At 45.1% G+C, this 17,268-nt stretch overlaps 5 protein-coding genes across 5 annotated transcripts; 4 read left to right on the top strand and 1 right to left on the bottom strand.

Annotated features, from left to right (window-relative positions):
- Positions 1 to 110: 110 nt before the first annotated feature.
- Positions 111 to 1,464, top strand: EAE98_008066 (uncharacterized protein; the record flags this gene model as incomplete). Its single annotated transcript, XM_038955689.1, has 4 exons — positions 111 to 141; positions 410 to 738; positions 796 to 1,033; positions 1,187 to 1,464. 4 exons carry the CDS (start codon positions 111 to 113, stop codon positions 1,462 to 1,464), a joined length of 876 nt encoding a protein of 291 aa, XP_038807983.1.
- A 592-nt stretch (positions 1,465 to 2,056) lies between these two features.
- On the top strand, positions 2,057 to 3,027 carry EAE98_008067 (uncharacterized protein; the record flags this gene model as incomplete). The annotated part of the gene is made up of 2 exons (XM_038955690.1): positions 2,057 to 2,111; positions 2,186 to 3,027. 2 exons carry the CDS (start codon positions 2,057 to 2,059, stop codon positions 3,025 to 3,027), a joined length of 897 nt encoding a protein of 298 aa, XP_038807984.1.
- A 540-nt stretch (positions 3,028 to 3,567) lies between these two features.
- Positions 3,568 to 10,465, top strand: EAE98_008068 (uncharacterized protein; the record flags this gene model as incomplete). The annotated part of the gene is made up of 3 exons (XM_038955691.1): positions 3,568 to 6,948; positions 7,029 to 8,513; positions 8,566 to 10,465. The coding sequence occupies 3 exons, from the start codon at positions 3,568 to 3,570 to the stop codon at positions 10,015 to 10,017; spliced, it is 6,318 nt and encodes a 2,105-aa protein (XP_038807985.1). The 3' UTR covers positions 10,018 to 10,465.
- A 755-nt stretch (positions 10,466 to 11,220) lies between these two features.
- On the bottom strand, positions 11,221 to 13,191 carry EAE98_008069 (uncharacterized protein; the record flags this gene model as incomplete). Its single annotated transcript, XM_038955692.1, has 3 exons — positions 11,221 to 11,922; positions 12,031 to 12,492; positions 12,574 to 13,191. The coding sequence occupies 3 exons, from the start codon at positions 13,189 to 13,191 to the stop codon at positions 11,221 to 11,223; spliced, it is 1,782 nt and encodes a 593-aa protein (XP_038807986.1).
- A 2,859-nt stretch (positions 13,192 to 16,050) lies between these two features.
- Positions 16,051 to 16,538, top strand: EAE98_008070 (uncharacterized protein; the record flags this gene model as incomplete). Its single annotated transcript, XM_038955693.1, has 2 exons — positions 16,051 to 16,249; positions 16,306 to 16,538. 2 exons carry the CDS (start codon positions 16,051 to 16,053, stop codon positions 16,536 to 16,538), a joined length of 432 nt encoding a protein of 143 aa, XP_038807987.1.
- Between the last annotated feature and the right edge of the window lie 730 nt (positions 16,539 to 17,268).

The raw sequence follows: 17,268 nt of genomic DNA on the forward strand, positions 1-17,268 counted from the left end.
TTTTTCTCCTCAATATATTTCGTACTCGTTTTTTGAAGCCCCTCACTTCTCCTCCTCGATACAACCTTCCTCTATTATCAAATCGATTTTCCTCCAAACTCATAGCAAAGATGTCAGAGATCACCCACCCCACTATCAAGGGTATGTCTGAGTAACTTTCATTCTATCCTTATGTTTTGCCCTTGTATCGTTGCGTTCTGTGAAAGACATGGTCGCAATATTATCTCAAGTGAGACACATCCCTGGGGGAAGGCATGCCATATTACCCGACATTCAAATGGGCACTGTCTGACTAATGCTTCGCTTCTTTGGCTTGCATTTGATGTCGCTCCAAATACAACATCTGCGAAAGACGTGCTACATTCGGCAATATGCAAGAACGTACCCGAAGCTAATAAGACAATCGCAGATGGCTGGTTCCGCGAAATCTCCGAGATGTGGCCCGGACAGGCAATGACTCTCAAGGTCAAGAACGTCCTTCACCACGAGAAGAGCAAATATCAAGATGTTTTAATCTTCGAATCTACCGACTATGGCACCGTCTTGGTCCTCGACAACGTCATCCAATGCACTGAGCGCGATGAGTTCTCATACCAGGAGATGATCACCCACTTGGCTATGAACTCCCACCCAAACCCAAAGAAGGTCTTGGTCATTGGCGGAGGAGATGGAGGTGTCTTGCGTGAGGTTGTCAAGCATGACTGTGTGGAGGAAGCCATTCTCTGCGACATCGATGAGGTGGGTTGCTGAAACCGAAAGTTGTGGCTCTTTTTCTTGTTGACATTGTGAAAATAGGCTGTCATCCGTCTTTCCAAGAAATATCTCCCTGGAATGGCTATCAGCTATCAACATCCTAAAGTCAAGACTCACATCGGTGATGGATTCAAGTTTTTGGATGATTACAAGAACGAATTTGATGTGATCATCACCGATTCTTCTGACCCAGAGGGACCTGCTGAGAGCTTGTTCCAAAAGCCATACTTTGAGTTGCTATTTGGTGCTCTTAAGGAGGGGGGCGTTATTACCACACAAGGTTGTATGTTTCCTTTCTCTGTGCTTACACTTCTAGTGCTGTGTGTAGTAGCGATGGGCAAATGACATGCGCTTTTTACTTTTCCTTCTACATTTCAAACCCCCATCTCAATTTTTTACGAAGGTCTTGAACGCTAATGTATCCTCTCTATAGCCGAGAACCAATGGCTCCACCTCCCATTGATCACCAAGCTCAAGAAGGACTGCAAGGAAGTTTTCCCTAACGTCGAATACGCTTATACCACCATCCCTACCTATCCATCTGGCCAAATTGGATTCATGGTCTGCTGCAAGGACGCCAACCGCGATCTCAGCAAGCCACTCCGCAAATGGTCCCCAGAAGAGGAAGAGAAGTTGTGCCGTTACTACAACGCTGCTATCCACGAGGCCAGCTTTGTTTTGCCAACTTTCGCCCGTGCTGCCTTGAAGTAAGGTGTTGATCCGGCTTGACTCTCTCTGCGTTGAGGAGACAGAACTTTAGGCATACATCACAAATATATGTGGATATAGTTTGCCCGGAGCTAGCTAGTGATCTGCGGATCTCATACCTCTAGCTAGGAAATATCATACCCAAAATGAATAAATGACAACACAAGCATGATCATATTTTCTCCCTTGATTGAGGTTGCATGACTGTATGAGAACCGTGTTATTTGATTTTATTTGACCAGTGGCCAATGACGAAGAGAAACATATTATGAATTGTAATATCCGACTGATCTTCATCTGTAAATTACTATAATACCTGGTTTCCACGTGTGTTCCCCTGAATTAAAGGTACGGACAGGGCTGGAAATGGTCGCCACTACTGGTAGATAGTTCGATGTTGCTAAGTGCACGTCCCATACGGAAACTCTATAGCCGATAGTTGCCATCCCACTTCGAGCTCCAATGAAATCTTGTATTCGGCGGGGAATCAACACGAAATTCACATCACGGTATCATGATCAGGACTGCTCTAAGATATCTACCCAAGCTCACCTCAGTACACCAAATTTCCTTTCCAAAGCAAGCTATACGCAACATGTCTCAATTACTTAAGAAACCAGTCAAAATCGCCTTGATACAACTGGCTAGTGGTTCGTCCTTCCATGCCTAGTCGTTAACGAAGTTCATTGTGATACACCATAGGAGACTAATCAATTCACAACAGGCTCTGACAAATCTCAGAATCTTGCACATGCCCGCGAAAAGGTTCTTGAAGCTGCATCAGCCGGTGCAAAAATTATTGTACTCCCCGAGTGTTTTAACTCTCCCTACGGTACTCAATATTTCCCCAAATATGCGGATACTCTCCTACCTTCTCCCCCCACTTCTGAACAATCGCCCTCATTCCACGCCCTCAGTGCGATGGCCGCGGAGACAAAAACGTATCTCGTAGGCGGTAGCATTCCAGAATACTCTCCCACCACCAAAAATCATTACAATACCTCGTTAACATTCTCCCCATCTGGTGAACTGTTGGCTACCCATCGAAAAGTTCATCTCTTTGATATCGATATTCCCGGGAAGATCACATTCAGAGAATCGGAGGTTCTTTCTCCAGGTAATCATGTTACTATGATTGATCTGCCAGAATACGGTAAGATAGCAGTGGCCATCTGCTATGATGTTCGATTCCCAGAGTTAGCCATGATTGCTGCCCGAAAGGGATGTTTTGCCTTGATATACCCTGGCGCGTTCAATACTACAACAGGTCCTCTACATTGGAGATTGCAGGGACAGGCAAGAGCTATGGACAATCAGATATATGTGGCTTTGTGCAGCCCTGCTAGAGATGAAACTGCCAGTTACCATGCTTGGGGACACAGCTTGGTTGTTGATCCAATGGCACAGGTGCTTGTTGAAGCCGCTGAGAAAGAGGAAATCGTTTATGCTGAATTGAATGGAGAAAAAATTGAAGAGACCAGAAAGGGAATCCCGATACAGACCCAGAGAAGGTTTGATATATACAAAGATGTCAGTGAAGACTTCAAAAATGGAGATGAAGAGTAATAGGCCACAAATATCAATATATCATGTTCACGAGGTACAGCGCCTGCGCCTATCGGTCCTTCGAACCAAAATTATAGCTTATAATTCATTGCAAGAAATAAGCATAAGTAATTGTTGGCTACGTTCATCACATGCAACGATCTAAGAAGGGCCTGAAATAATAAACATCATAAGCTAGCGAGTTGTGATAAGACTTCATATGAAAGCAATTGCTCATTGAACTTTACAGTGTTCCCAGTTCAATGCCACAGATGCTAATGACGAGTGAGTAACAAGTGCTGCCATACTCAAATGGAAGGTACAAGTTGCGGTTAGTTTATGGATGCTCGCGGAATCCTGCTTTGTGGCAATCCTCCAATTGCTCCTTCCTGTTACATTTTATCTCTGATTGACCTTCAAATCAACTTAAACAGCTTCACACTCATTAACATACAACAGAATTAAGTCATTACACTCATTTGATCACATTCATTTTATCACAAACATCCTATAATATTCATTACCTCATGTACCTTTAAAGCATCACATTTTCAACGACCGATGGACTCCCCGTCCGTTGGGCCGGCTGAAGTATCTGTCATTGGCCGCAGAAGAACATCTTCTGCACAGAGTACTAGTTTTGAGTACCCCACGAATTGTCGTGTTGACGAGGATATCCTCTCTCGCATTCGTGCACTCGTTTTATCTCGTAATACAAGCCGCCCCCCTCGAACCCCTCATCCATCTGACGAGCGCAACCCCCCGCGCCACGAGAACAGAGCCTTCGGAAGCCTCGACGACTACATCAGCCCCCAAAAGCCTGCAAGAGGTGCACACTCTGACTCTGGATACTTGGGCGTAGAGCCATATGCCTGTAACTTTCGGGGCTCTGACGGTAGCATGGATATCGATGTCCCACCTCTTCAAATATCTCGACAAAACTCCAACCCTAGTGTGTCTCCGAAACGTACAGCTAGATTAAGAGGCTCGAGTTCTGCAAACGATCTTCGGATAGATGGTGGTGCTAGTGACATTGATCCTTCCACTGACTCAAAGCTACTCAAGTCAACATCTACACCCAAGAAGAAGTATTTCACGCTTCCTAGATTGGTAGTACGAGACATCAAAGAGCCCGATTACCCCAGCGGTACCAAAGTCGCAGTTGGATCCTGCATGCCACCGTTAAAGAATATATACCACAAGGTTCCTACCGAAGATAAATCTGATCAGGATGTCAATTCGACTTGTCCTCATTGTGAGCAGCCAGCCGACGCAGAATGTCCGGAACTTGCAGTAGCCGATGCAAAGTTATCCAGATTCTCCACTCTTCCCCAGTCTCCTCCAGAAGAAGTGAAAGGCCAACCAGAAATCGCCTGTTCCCCAACATGTCCTCCAAATTGCCAAGATCACTACATCTATCACCCACTGCCCAATATTATGCCTCCGGGGGGTCAGCTCAATATTGACATAAGGCTGGCCGAAGAAGATGTTGCCGACCTTGACTTTGCACTCAATGATATCAAAGCTCATGAGGCTTTAGGGCAATCCTTGGGCTACAAACCCAAATCACGCGAATCTCGTGTCGAAGACAATATGAAATCAGAGTCTTCCTTCAGAACGGCGACCATAACGAATCCAAGAGATACTGAAGGATCTCCACCTCCAACCCGAGGAAGCAGTGTTAGCTCGGTTGACACATTTCCTCATGTTTTAACCAGTGAGATGGCTGTGGATGAATTAGTTACCCGACCGCTTTCTTCAGCGGTCGTCACCAATTTCAGCTTGCCAGGGCCTAAGTCCAAAACTGCTGTTTCTATATCTAAGGATGAGACGCGACAGGCTGTGCCGCCCAAACTAGGCCGATCTCCCTCCGTTGGATCTATTCGAGCCAAACCAAAAACACCTTCATTACTTTCTGGAGCATCTAGAGCCTCTGTCCGCCACTCCTTGCTCAAAACATCTCTAGCCACAGGTACGCCAGTAGATACTGGGCTGCCAATCTCACCAGTCTTAACGCCTGTAACATTAGCATCCAATAGCGCGGCAGAAAAGGTTACTTCGCCACAGCAGATCGCCACGCCAAGCTTGGGCACAAAGATACCGCTAGAGCCAATACTAGCAGATCTTGCAGCAGCAGCTAGTCTCTCTTCAATGAACCGTAAAAATGAGAAAGACGGCCTTGTGGACCCCTCTGAGATGTCATCGCATAACAAATTTGTTATAGAAGAGATATCGCCTTCATGTATCAAGCTAGGCTACATCGACAAGTCAAGTCCATCAGTCCCATTATTGACTGCTGTTGTAACCGTTCCCAAGAAACCAGAGTCAACGGAGAACCTCGGAGATACTTCTAGTAACAAACCCAATATTCCTGAACGCAATGAAGCTCGTAAGAAGGTCGTTACAGATCAGAAGTCCGTTGAAGAAATACAGCGAAGAGATGCCTCTGAAGCCTTTCCATCGATCGATCCCCTAAATGCATCCTACTGGGGCTTTGTCCCTGCAGTCAGAGACGCCGTTCAAGATGCAGTCAAGGTAGCTGTTCGTAATGCTATACAAGACATTGTCGTACCACCTGGGATTGAAAAAGCCGAGGCATCTGATGCCTACAGAATGCTTGTTGCTGATTCCCTAGCTGAAGCAGCTAAAACTGCCGATGAATATCTTCGACGAGATTCTTTATGGACCCAGGCACCGGAATCGGCTCTTGATTCAGCCCCCGAATCTTACTTTGATGACAAGTCGGCTCAGATATCAAGAATCGACTTCTCTCCAACCAAGGAAGAAGTGCCTAAATCTCAAGGCCTTGCAGCCAATGCGGGCGAAATGGAAGAAATACCTCTTGGCTCGACTAGCGGAAACAGGAGACATGAATCTTCAAAAGCCACTACCGCTATCTATGATGCTATCCCTCCACGAGATTCTTCAAAAAATCGTGCTCAGACTTCCAAGAATGGCACCGCAAATGCATCACCCACATCTTCGCAAAAAGATGCTTCAAGGCGACGCGGCTCAAAGGGAGCGTTGATGTCAGTTGCAGACTCTACCACCAACACTACTTCCGATGACAGGACAATGAATAGCAAAAATAACGTTCATTGGCTCAAAGAGCTACTGAGCAGTAACGATGCATACGCACCTAGGCTGACCGCATTACCACCCCGGTCTCGACGTACCGAAGCTCTAAGCGGGTCTAGTGGTCGCCAAAGGTCATTCACGGCACCAACAGAGGCTGTAGAGGAAATTTTTCTTGGCGCTACACCAAGCCCCCTCGAGACGAAGCCGAAGATCACTTTTGCTGATCCGAAAGACAAGGGGGCAGCTGTTGCAGCAACTTTTACAAGGACTATCAACGATCTTGAAAAACTTCTCAATGAAGCACTATCGATTGCGAAACAAGCTGCAGAGAGGAATGACGACAACAGTGTCCCAAACATTCTCAACAACGCAGCTGCAATCTTGAAAGGTGGTCGCCAATTCATGGATAGTGGAAAAACTTCTGTCTCCCAGAAAGTTCGTAGAAGACCTAGAGCAGAAGTAATGTCAAGCGTTGAAAGTTTGCCAAGTGCTCACGAAAGTGCTCGCAGTTATTCTGGAACAAGCACCGAAGGCAATACTGACGATGATGAGTTTACCGATTATGAAATCATAGACCAGGCACCTACTACGGATATTATTATCGAGGCGCCGGTAGAAAAGCAAGAATACCTGAAGATAATCGATCCTAGCCTTGATATACCCGACCAAGCTTTTAGAAAACGCGAACGAAGTGCAACGTGGGATAGTTCTAGAGCTTTACAGGCTTTGGATATTCCGGTGGATGCAAAGAAACAGAGAATACTAACACAGCCCCACAGTATACCAAGACAAAGCACTGCGGGAGTTTCGCCATCATCTGAGTCCAATAGGGTCAATTCCAATCCAGTTCATGGCAATCTTGAGGTATGTCAATGGCATATATCACTGTTTACTATAGACTGCTTTATCCAAGATGTCTATTCAAATTATACTAATAAAAGCAGAAACCATCAAGAACAACCACATCGGGTGGCTTTGGCTGGCAAGACATATCTGAGCATCCTACGATCTACCAATCTCCCAGTCTTTTGCGTTCCCAGAGTGGCGAAGAGGTTCGTCCTGGAAAGCAACTCTATGAAGAGGACACAACGACACTCGCAAAACTGCCAGTCACAACACTGCGTGGTAAATCTTCGGTCTCGAATAGTCTTGATGGCTCACATCCCTCTGAGACGGTTGATTTCCAGACTGGATTCCATCATGAATACATTATGCAGCATGTCGAAGGAAGAGGTGGATTAGCTCGAAGTCAACCACGGAGTCGACTGAGAAGTCGAGCTCAGACACAATACCGGCAGGTTGCACAAGGTGGCGAGGGTGGAGAAGCGGGAGCAGGTGCTGCGGGTGAAGAAGACAGAGATAAAGTAGTGGAACTACGAGACCAGCGCCCGGGCATGAACCGAGATGGCTCAAACCGATCAGCAAACATAAACATGAATATGAGCCATCATTTTTTCAATCTGCAAGGTAAAAGGCATATCAGTCTGAAAGAGCATAAAGGATTCAGTCTATCAAGAACCCATAAGCGCAGACCTATTGCCAGAGATTGGTCTCCTTCCCGCAAGAGATTCACGGCTGTTATAACGTGCCTCAGTACGTTCCTCATCGGTCTTGTAATCGGGATTTATGCTGGTGAGGTCCCTTCGATTCAATATTCGATTGTGGACCTGCACCATTTCACGGTTCTTGGAAACGTTTTCTTTTTCATAGGTCTTGCTATTCCGACAACTTTCTTTTGGCCGCTTCCACTCTTGCACGGTCGAAAGCCATATATTCTTGGTTCAATGTCACTTGCTATGCCACTACTTTTTCCTCAAGCTCTGGCTGTTGGTGCAACTCGAAATCCACAACTGGCCGGTTGGAGAATTGGCTTGCTTCTGTCTCGATCATTCATGGGATTTGCACTTGGGTTTGCTAACATGAACTTTCTGTCCACTTTGATGGATCTCTTTGGCGCGTCACTTCAAAGTGCTAATCCTCATCAAGAATACGTTGATGAAGGTGATGTCAGACGTCATGGCGGGGGCATGGGTCTGTGGTTGGGAATATGGACCTGGTGTTATGTTGGGTCTATTGGGGTTGGATTCTTGCTAGGTGCAGTCATTATCAACTTTTTGACGCCTGCTTGGGGCTTTTACATCAGTATTGCCATTCTTGCTCTAGTCTTGGTTTTGAATGTTGTTGCTCCCGAAGTTCGACGTTCTGCCTTTAGACGATCTGTTGCCGAAGTAAGGAAAGACGATCAGGTTTCTAGAAGATTAGCAAAGGGCGAGGTTAAAATGCATAGAGTTCATACCGGACCCAAGTGGTGGGGCGAGGAATTTCATCATGGTGTGTTGTTGACGAAGAGTATGATGCGTCAGCCGGGATTTCTGGTTCTAGCATTCTATCAGGCGTGGATTTATGGTCAGATTATTTTGATCATGATTGTAAGCTACGGTAAAAATCTCCAAAATAAAGACTTTTACTAACAAGGGCTAGCTTCTCGGTTCACTGACTTCGAAATACTATAAATTCAAATCTCCATATGTTGGGGCAAGCGTGGCATCAATTCCGCTCGGTGCACTCCTCTCTGTTCCATTCCAAAAAGCAGGAATCTTCAGTCGAGAACGTAAAGAGGGGATGGAAAGTGACGATGATACTTTGAAGAAAAAGAAAGTCTCATTATCATCTCATTTCGTTCGTCGTACAATTTTTGTTATACTTCTTCCATTCATGGGCCTAGCTTATACACTTTCATCTACTGGACCACCCGTTCCATTCATGTTGCCTATCATTTGGGCTGCTGCAATTGGTTTTCTCTCGAACCTTGCAGTCGCTGAATGTAATGGTATCATTATGGAAACTTTCGATACTTCGGATCTCCAGCCTGGTATGACGGGACGCCCAAGAAGCGGGAGTAAAACCGGAAAAGTAACCAATTACTCCTGTTTTCCACGTGTGTGTGCTGCCTTTGGAATTACGCAAGGAATGGGATTCTGTATTGCAGCGATGGCAAGTGGTATTGGAGGAGTGGCACAAAGACATCTGGGTCAACAGGCCGCTACGGGCGTGATGTGTGGTGTTTTACTAATTCTCTCCGTTCTTCTCATCTGTGTTCTCGCACGGTTTCAAGATGTACAAATTATCCCGGAATCGAAGACTGGCGAGATGGAACGTTATCAGGCAATGAAGAGGGAACAATATATTCAAGGGAACACGGGAAATGGTGCGGATGAAGAATGGAGACCCATTATTATTGGGAACCCAACACACATCATGCGCAGAATGAATGTATTGGAAATGGGCAGTATGACGAGGTGGACCGAGATTCGAAATAAAAATCGATTGGTGGATGAAAAGAGTTTGGAGGCCAGACATGCAAATTTGAATACGTTAGTTCAGGTAGAGAAGAAGTTGAAGGAGAAGAGAAAACATGTCGTTGAGACAGTCAGGAGGAGCTTGAGTGGGAGCAGAGATGGTGGGGATGACGTTAGAGAGTATAGTTATGAGGAGGAGGTTACAACTCGTAATTTGGTACCGGTTGGAGGGGCTGGGGGGTATGGTGATGAGAGGATGGATTTTAGAGATGATAGAATGGGAAAGGTTATGGGGAATAGTGGGAGAGAGAGTCGAGGTGGGGATGTGAGAGAGAGGGTGGTGCAGGAGAAGGAGGTTACGACAACGCAAAGGAGTATGCCGATCCCACAGGGTGAATTGAGCGAGTTGGCAGAAATTGATTTAGGGGTACCGGAAGCAGGCAATGCTGAATTGGAGGAACAAGGGGAGAGAAATGGGGGTGCTAGGAGTAGAGGGGGGAGAAGTAGAGGAGAGACAAGAGATAGTGCGAGGGATGGAGAGAGAGACAGGGACAGAGAGGGTTACGACCCGAGATTGAGGAGAGGTACGGTGGTCGGTAGTAGAGGGGATATCATTGGGGAGTTGATGAAGTGAGAATGGTGGTTGAAGTAGGATTAAGATCGGAGTTGGTAAGATTGCAAGGTTATATCACAGGGTGAAGAGTGATAGGGGGAGAAGTTGGGAGTAATTAAATTGATTAGGCAAATTAAAATTGAATATTCCTAGGGGGCTGAGATTGGATGAAGTGGATTGCGCGAATGACAGAAGTGAAAATTGAGATGAACTAGTGAAGGTCGTGGCTTAGCGATGTGATATGTGCATGATAGAGTAGAGGGTGTCGGAATCTAATTAGTAGGGCAGATTGGGAAGGGATGAAAGGGAATTGGAGCGCATTGGGATGATGTAAAATCGTGTATGGATATTCTTTCAAGTGGTAACTGACATGATACCTGGTAAGCCGTTGCGAGTCCTAGAGGAAGGTTTTTATATGTATTCTTTTGGAATTTAGAAGGAACGCTAATAAGGATCATTACTTTAAACTTGTTTTAAAGTTAATTAAATTGTTTTTAAATAAAATAAAATATCTCAAAATAGAAAAATCAATTGAAATTTTCAAGACATTTGATGAATAATTTATCAAATTAACGAATCAATTGTCTCCAATGTTTTCTATAACCCTAACCCACAATAAGCTTAAATTTTGAATCCTTGCTAGCGTTCCTTCTAAATTCCAAAAGAATACGGTACGCAGGAAACAGATGACTATCGTCTTGGGATTAAAAGGGTAGTTTCTTAGATTATTGGAGTGCGGGTATCCACATCAAACGAGTGGGAAGGTAAAATGAGTGCTTTTTGTATCTGTCACGTAAACTCTTACTTTTGTTTAGTTAATTATCTCTATTTATTTATCTATAGTAGTTACCTGTCTACCTATCCATATGGAAATATACAGTATTATTTGTATGTGTATACCTCCAATACCGTCAATAACTCCTCGCTATGCAAATACTTCAAAAATATCATACTGGTATCGTCCATGCTCATACGTAGTGCATCATATCAATGCAAAAACATGATCTCATCTCAAGACCGTAAATATATACATGTATGTATGTATGTAGGTATGTATGTAGGTATGTATGATCATGGCGAATAAATCATATCGTGTCCTCCTTTTTATTTCCGTCAATCCATCTTTCCATGCACGTCATTTCATTCCCGGCCTGCATTCTCGTAAGTGTGCGCAACCGCGTACTTTCAACGCTCTTCCTCCACACAAAGTCGTCCCAAAGCCGCTCAAGCACTCGGACTAAATTTACTCATCTTCCTCACTCTCGCCCCGTAGATAAAAAATAGCACAGGCGCAGGAATCATAACCACGCATGCGAAAGCCAACACGCTCGTTGCCCACGCAACTCCCAATCCATTAAACATATACTGCGCGAAGAGCGGGAACCCACCGCCCGCAAAACTTCGCAGGAAAGTATTCGCGGCAATTGCCGAATTGGCATGCCACATGTAGACATCGATGATGTAGTTTAAGCCCTGCAAGAAAATCATCAAGATACCCCATCCAATGAAGATACCCGAGATGACCTGGGGCACCCAGGTAATGTTGGGGTTGGAGGTCCAGGCGAACCAGAAGAGTCCGATGGGGAGGATCAAGGAACCGAGGATCATGGGGGGAAGACGTTCTTCGGGGATCACTTTGCCGTGTTTTTCGAGCTTGCGCGCGAAGCGGGTCTTGGTGACCCAAGAAATGGTTCCGGCGCCGAGGAGGACGCCAATGAGGATGCCGATGAAGGGGAGGGCGCTGAGGCCCGGGGCCCAGCCGCGCGATTGTTGGAAGGAGATGGGGTAGGCTTCGAAGAAGAGATAGAGGATGCCGTAGATGAGAGCCATGTAGAGGGTGATGAGGAGGAGAATCGGTTCTTGGAAGAGCATGATGAAGGGGCGGAGGAGATAGGTTTGTAAGATTGTGTGGGGGGTGAGTTTGAGCTGGAATTGAGGTTAGCAATGTGATCGGTTTTGGTGTGTAGTGGCATTTTGGGGAAAGAAGAAAGAGGTTAAGTGAAAAGGGTGAAAACAAGAGAAAAGATTACTCACTTCATCAGCTTTGCTATGAATTGCCCAGTTCTTTGTTTCGAATCTCAGTCTCGCGGCCCGCTGTTGGAGAATCTTTGGATGAGAAGACTCAGGCACAAAAATTAGACCTAGCGTTCCGAAACCAGCGGCAAGAATCATCGTGATCCAAGCCGTCCATCTCCAACCCAAATATGACTGTGTGATGAAGTTACCCCCAATTGGTCCCGCAATTGGACCGATAAAAGTTGCCGCTGAGAAAACGCAAACCGCAACACCTCGATCGACCGGGCCGAAGAAGTCTGCCAACGCTCCTCCGATAATCGCTAATGGGGCGGAAGCAAAGACTCCGCCGAAGAATCGACAAACCATGATAGTTTGGAGGTTTTGAGCTACAGCGACGGGGATTTGGAAAATGGCGAAACAGGCGTAACCGAAGAAGAGGGGAACTTTTCTGCCGAAGAGTTCGGATCCCGGTCCCCATATCTAAGTTGTGTTAGTTCTATCATCTCAAACCAACCGTTTCATATTGGAAGACAGAGAAGTCAGAGAAAGTATAGAACATACCAAAGGACCAACACCAAAACCCAGCACAAACAACGACGTCCCTAAAACAGCAACTTCTTCTGACACCCCATATAACTCTGCAACTACAATCGTAGCTGTACTGAAAACACTCGACGCGAAGGTAACGACAAAAGTCATTAAGCCCAAGATGACAGTTATGAACCATTTCTTTTTCGTACCCCAATTCATCGGGTTATCAGGATCATCCGGTCCATCCCAGGTTACCAGATTCGGATCATGTTCTTCCTTCTCCCTTTCCAATCTCAACGCATCTTCCTTTTCTTTCTCGCCTTGTGCTTCCACGTCTACATCATCCTTTGCCAACGTCGTCGTTTGACTGCTTCCTAGCACTTCTCCATCGATGCCCTGTCCGGGAAAGGGCTCCGTATCGATACTATCGCTATCGTTCCACTTCCCCTCATTCACATTCCCATGCTCCTTTGACGTTCTACCGGTATCCATTCTTGAATTCGGGATAAATATGTCTGCCTCGGTGTCCGAATTCGTGCCGACAGTCTTGTTTAAATGATCCCGATCAATATCCGTTCCTAAATTTGATCTAGATATATCTTCAAACCCTGTACTAGACTCAATCCTCGTGCTGCGATGCTCCTCCATTTCAAAAAGGGGATCTCTCGCGCCCGGGGGCAAGCAGATCTATTTATTATTTATGGGAGTCTTGAAGAAAGCGGGTTTGCGGGTCTTGGCTGAGGTCTACAAGGGATGTGCATAGAAATATGGATTACTCGTATGTCCTGCAACTTCTAAGATTCTTATCACAGAAGATCGGAATGTGGATACCATGTAAAGAAAGCCCTGTAAACTTTAGTTCTCGAAGGATTTAACGGTCGTTCGGTCTTATGTTTGAGCAACTGTGTGAATGGAAGTTGTATGTACGAGTAGAGAGCTGTGAGAAATCGAACTTGGGGGATATGTACGATGAAATTATAAAATTATATATACAATGCTTAAAACCCTTTAAAGCACTACGCAAATTTTAACCATAGATTGCTTGTTCTATCCCCACAGTGATGATGAAAAAGTCCTCGAAAAGTAATCATATATTAGTAAACACGGAAATAAAAGGACAATTCGCGGGCCCGAACTTGCTTATTTGCTTGGAAATCGTTGTCTCAAGGGCGCGTCCATGGAGATATCGCACATATCACCCGCCGATATATGAAGTAGACCGAATATAAGAGCCGATTGATAAACGGAATTTGCAGACCCAGTATTCCTAACAGCGGGTATGCAAGGCGGTAAGGAAACCCGACTTGGGAATCAACAACGGAAGGTTGGAAGCCACGAATGTGGTAGGAGCCGCAAATTCTTCGTGTCCATAAGGATGACATTTTGAGGATTGTCATGGCTATGCCCTGTCAAGGGTGGGGAGGGTGGACCTTTTTCACTAGGGATCTCTTCATCGTTGAGATGCCGTTACCCGTGCACGCCTTTAACAAAACAGACACTAGACAGGCAGCGGAACGATCGGCTGACGGGATAACGGTTGAGAACTTGAGATGAACGCACAACTCTGGCGTGATCTCTATACACAGATTTTATGGGACCTGAGTACTAATCAACACTTGTTGGGCACACACCAAAACGCCATTTCCTTGTCAACCACAGTAATTCATGATTATTCTTGTAGTGACTTTAGAAAATTTTGTATGTTCGTAACAATTTCCGGTACCATTATTGTCAATATCAACTTGTAGTATTGGCATGAGAGAATAGTAGTATTCGGAGAATAACCCCTTTTTACCCTGCAATGCAAGTCGGGGACTTAAGCGCAGCTCTAGCGCCCCATGTACAAAGGAGATGATTTTAAAAATAAAGCAAGCTTTTCTTCTCCACCAACATGTATGCCACTGTATGGTAGGTATCCATAGGAATCACGGTGTGAAACAAAAAGTTTTTTTCTTTTGTCAATTGTAGCAAAGTGTTGCAAGTTGGTCGCGGAAAGGTCAGGCTTGCTTCGCTTTGTCTCGGACGAAAAATGCGGCATGCCTACCTCTAGGTAACAGGTATTCGGCACTTTTGTCGGAAGATTGGCGGATCTCAAGTCGATGGTAATTAGTAATTTGTGCCATGCAGTAAGATTTAGAATTTCCCAATTGAAGAATTTCGATGTTGGAAGTTGGAACAGAGATGCGAATACAAGGATGGTTTGACCTGTCAATCGATATGGCAATTGAAGCAGGTGTTATCGTTCGAGTAGAAGCAAAAGTCCGAGCCCATAAAATGTAGTCTTATTGAAATGGCATAGAGAAGGTAATCAACCAATATGGAAGTAAAAAATTAACTCCCGTGAGGGCTATGCACATCACAGCACGGTTTTTATCGTGCGTGCACGTAAAAACAACGATCAAGGATATGCAATTCTTGAGTGGATTTTACCAAGTGGACGTCAGTGAACCTAATCGATTGTTTTAAAGTAGACCCGCGTTTTCAATTTCACCAAAGTGACGAGACATTATTTAGACAATTTCAGAAACGACTCCGAAAGAAATCTGTATCAATAACTCGATGCCATCGCCACTTTTGTGATATTGAGGATCTAAATCTCAAAAACGATCGAGTCTGATTTTCCTCTTGCTCTACATGCCTTTTTCCTGAATTGGAGAAGTCCTAAGCTGAAACGATTTCCTTAGTGAACCTGTTCTGTCGTCGTATCTGCAATGGTTGCTTTGGAAGAAGAAGTGTCTGCTTTCGCGGTTGCAAGTATTTATCCGCTATATTAACAGATGAGAGCTTTTCCAGGGAGTCATCGAAATCGCATAAGTATGCCAGTTTAGAGGATCAGGAGCGGAGGGTTGTGCTACAGTCTATGGATGTTGAGATTTGGGATCGAGGTACTTGACTTGAATGAGCACAACAAAGTAGAAAAAGATGGATATTCCATATGCGACTGGAGTTTTGCAAACTTGGGCATCGTTGTGGTATTAGGATTAACCTTTGCAGGTAAGTTATTGCTCCTTCTGGATAGAACGGATACCGAGTAGTGCATGATAATCTTGGCTCGTTACTATCTTGGCACTTAAATGGGAGATATTGGAATCGTGGAAATAATTGGCATGCTCTTTGTGAAGGAAGTTGGCGTAATTCGAACGAGATCGAAGGACCCGGATCTAGGTATGTTCAATCAAGCTCCAGCCCCGCTTTCTTGTTGATATAGAGCGCGACCAAGATGTTTGGGTATCAAAGACCGGTGTACGGTTGTCTGAGAGTGAGTACTCTAGAGATGGAGATACGAGAATATGTGTGATTTGTGGGCGAGCTCTAGCGGGTATGTACAGTACGCAAAATGTCCCATCCTGTCGCGTCACTATCTGGGATGACACCCTGGTGTGTTGCGGCGAAGATATATGGCAGTTTGAGGCTGTCAATCACGCACGGCTCATGCTATTGGTGAGAGCGCATATGCCTTCCATTTTTGCGTCGTTACGACGCTTCCTCGGTATTTCAGGATAAAAGATGTTCATGAACGAGTGGCTCATTCGACGAAAGAAAGGCAACGGACCGATTGAAGCTGAAATGCACTTGCTGACAAAAGACCTTACAAAGAATATATATCACCCTGCCGGTGAACAAACGCTATGCAGAAGGATATTTGTTATGCCATTGGCGACCAAGATGAAGATATCGACCAAGGATATATCTCTGCGGGGAAGATGTAAGATCAAGCCAGAAGCCGATGATTAGGTAAGTGACGAATCAAACAACAAGCAGCATCCAATACTTCGGATGGCTATGAAGAAGGATGGGGAGGTATATCTGCACCATGGTCCAATGAAAAATCAGCTGGAGCACCATCCGCAGCATGGCAGTCATCGCTCTGGGCCCAAGAATCCGATAGACCGATTAGAAATTTCTCAATCCCAGAAATAAGAGTTTCCATCTCGTGTCTTGACCTCTTCGGTACCATTTACGACGCACAGCAACCTTGGAAAGATTTGAGTTGATCGATATAGGTAACCGGTTAGGTGGTGGCACGAGGAAGTTTGTGGGGAGATATTGTGGTACACGAAAAGATGATGAGATAGACATCTAACCTTTATAGCAATCTGGTCCTGTCCTTGGAGAATCCAGATTTCCAAATATAATCTTCTTTCCGCCTCAGGTGTAAATAACGTGAGCCTGGCGCGAATAAATGCCTGAGTGATAGATAATAAATATTGAATAGGAAATGAAAAGTAAAAAAGTAAAAAGAACCTTAACAAAACAATCAATAAGCAAACCAAGTCTACCTCTCAATTACTCAAGCTTCAATTCAAGTGCAATTTTCTCCAACGCAAAATTTCATGAATGTACACTCGTACCGGCGGCGGATATGGATATACCTCAACACGGTGAAGCTGCAAGCCAGTCACCGAGATTTCGAACCTTCTCTGGACATTCGAACGAGGCTGCGCATCTAAGCAAAAAGAAAAAGAGAGAAAAAAAGCCACCTCTGGCCCCCGCAGCAAGCCCTACTACAGGGCTGCATAATGTGACGCCAATGTCAGAATATCTGTTGCACCTAGCAATACCGTTCACCGATCAAGATAAGCATCGCTAAACACATAGAATTCATCTCAATACTATTGTAGCCCCTGGATGCTCAATAGTTGAGGACTTTGGCCCCCAACGGAAATATGATATATCGGTGTACAGAGGAACTCTGATTCTCTTGGCGGGTGTTGTATGGAGATG

Source organism: Botrytis deweyae (assembly GCF_014898535.1).
Source record: "Botrytis deweyae strain B1 chromosome Unknown BDEW_020, whole genome shotgun sequence".
In the NCBI taxonomy this organism is placed as follows: Eukaryota; Fungi; Ascomycota; class Leotiomycetes; order Helotiales; family Sclerotiniaceae; genus Botrytis; species Botrytis deweyae.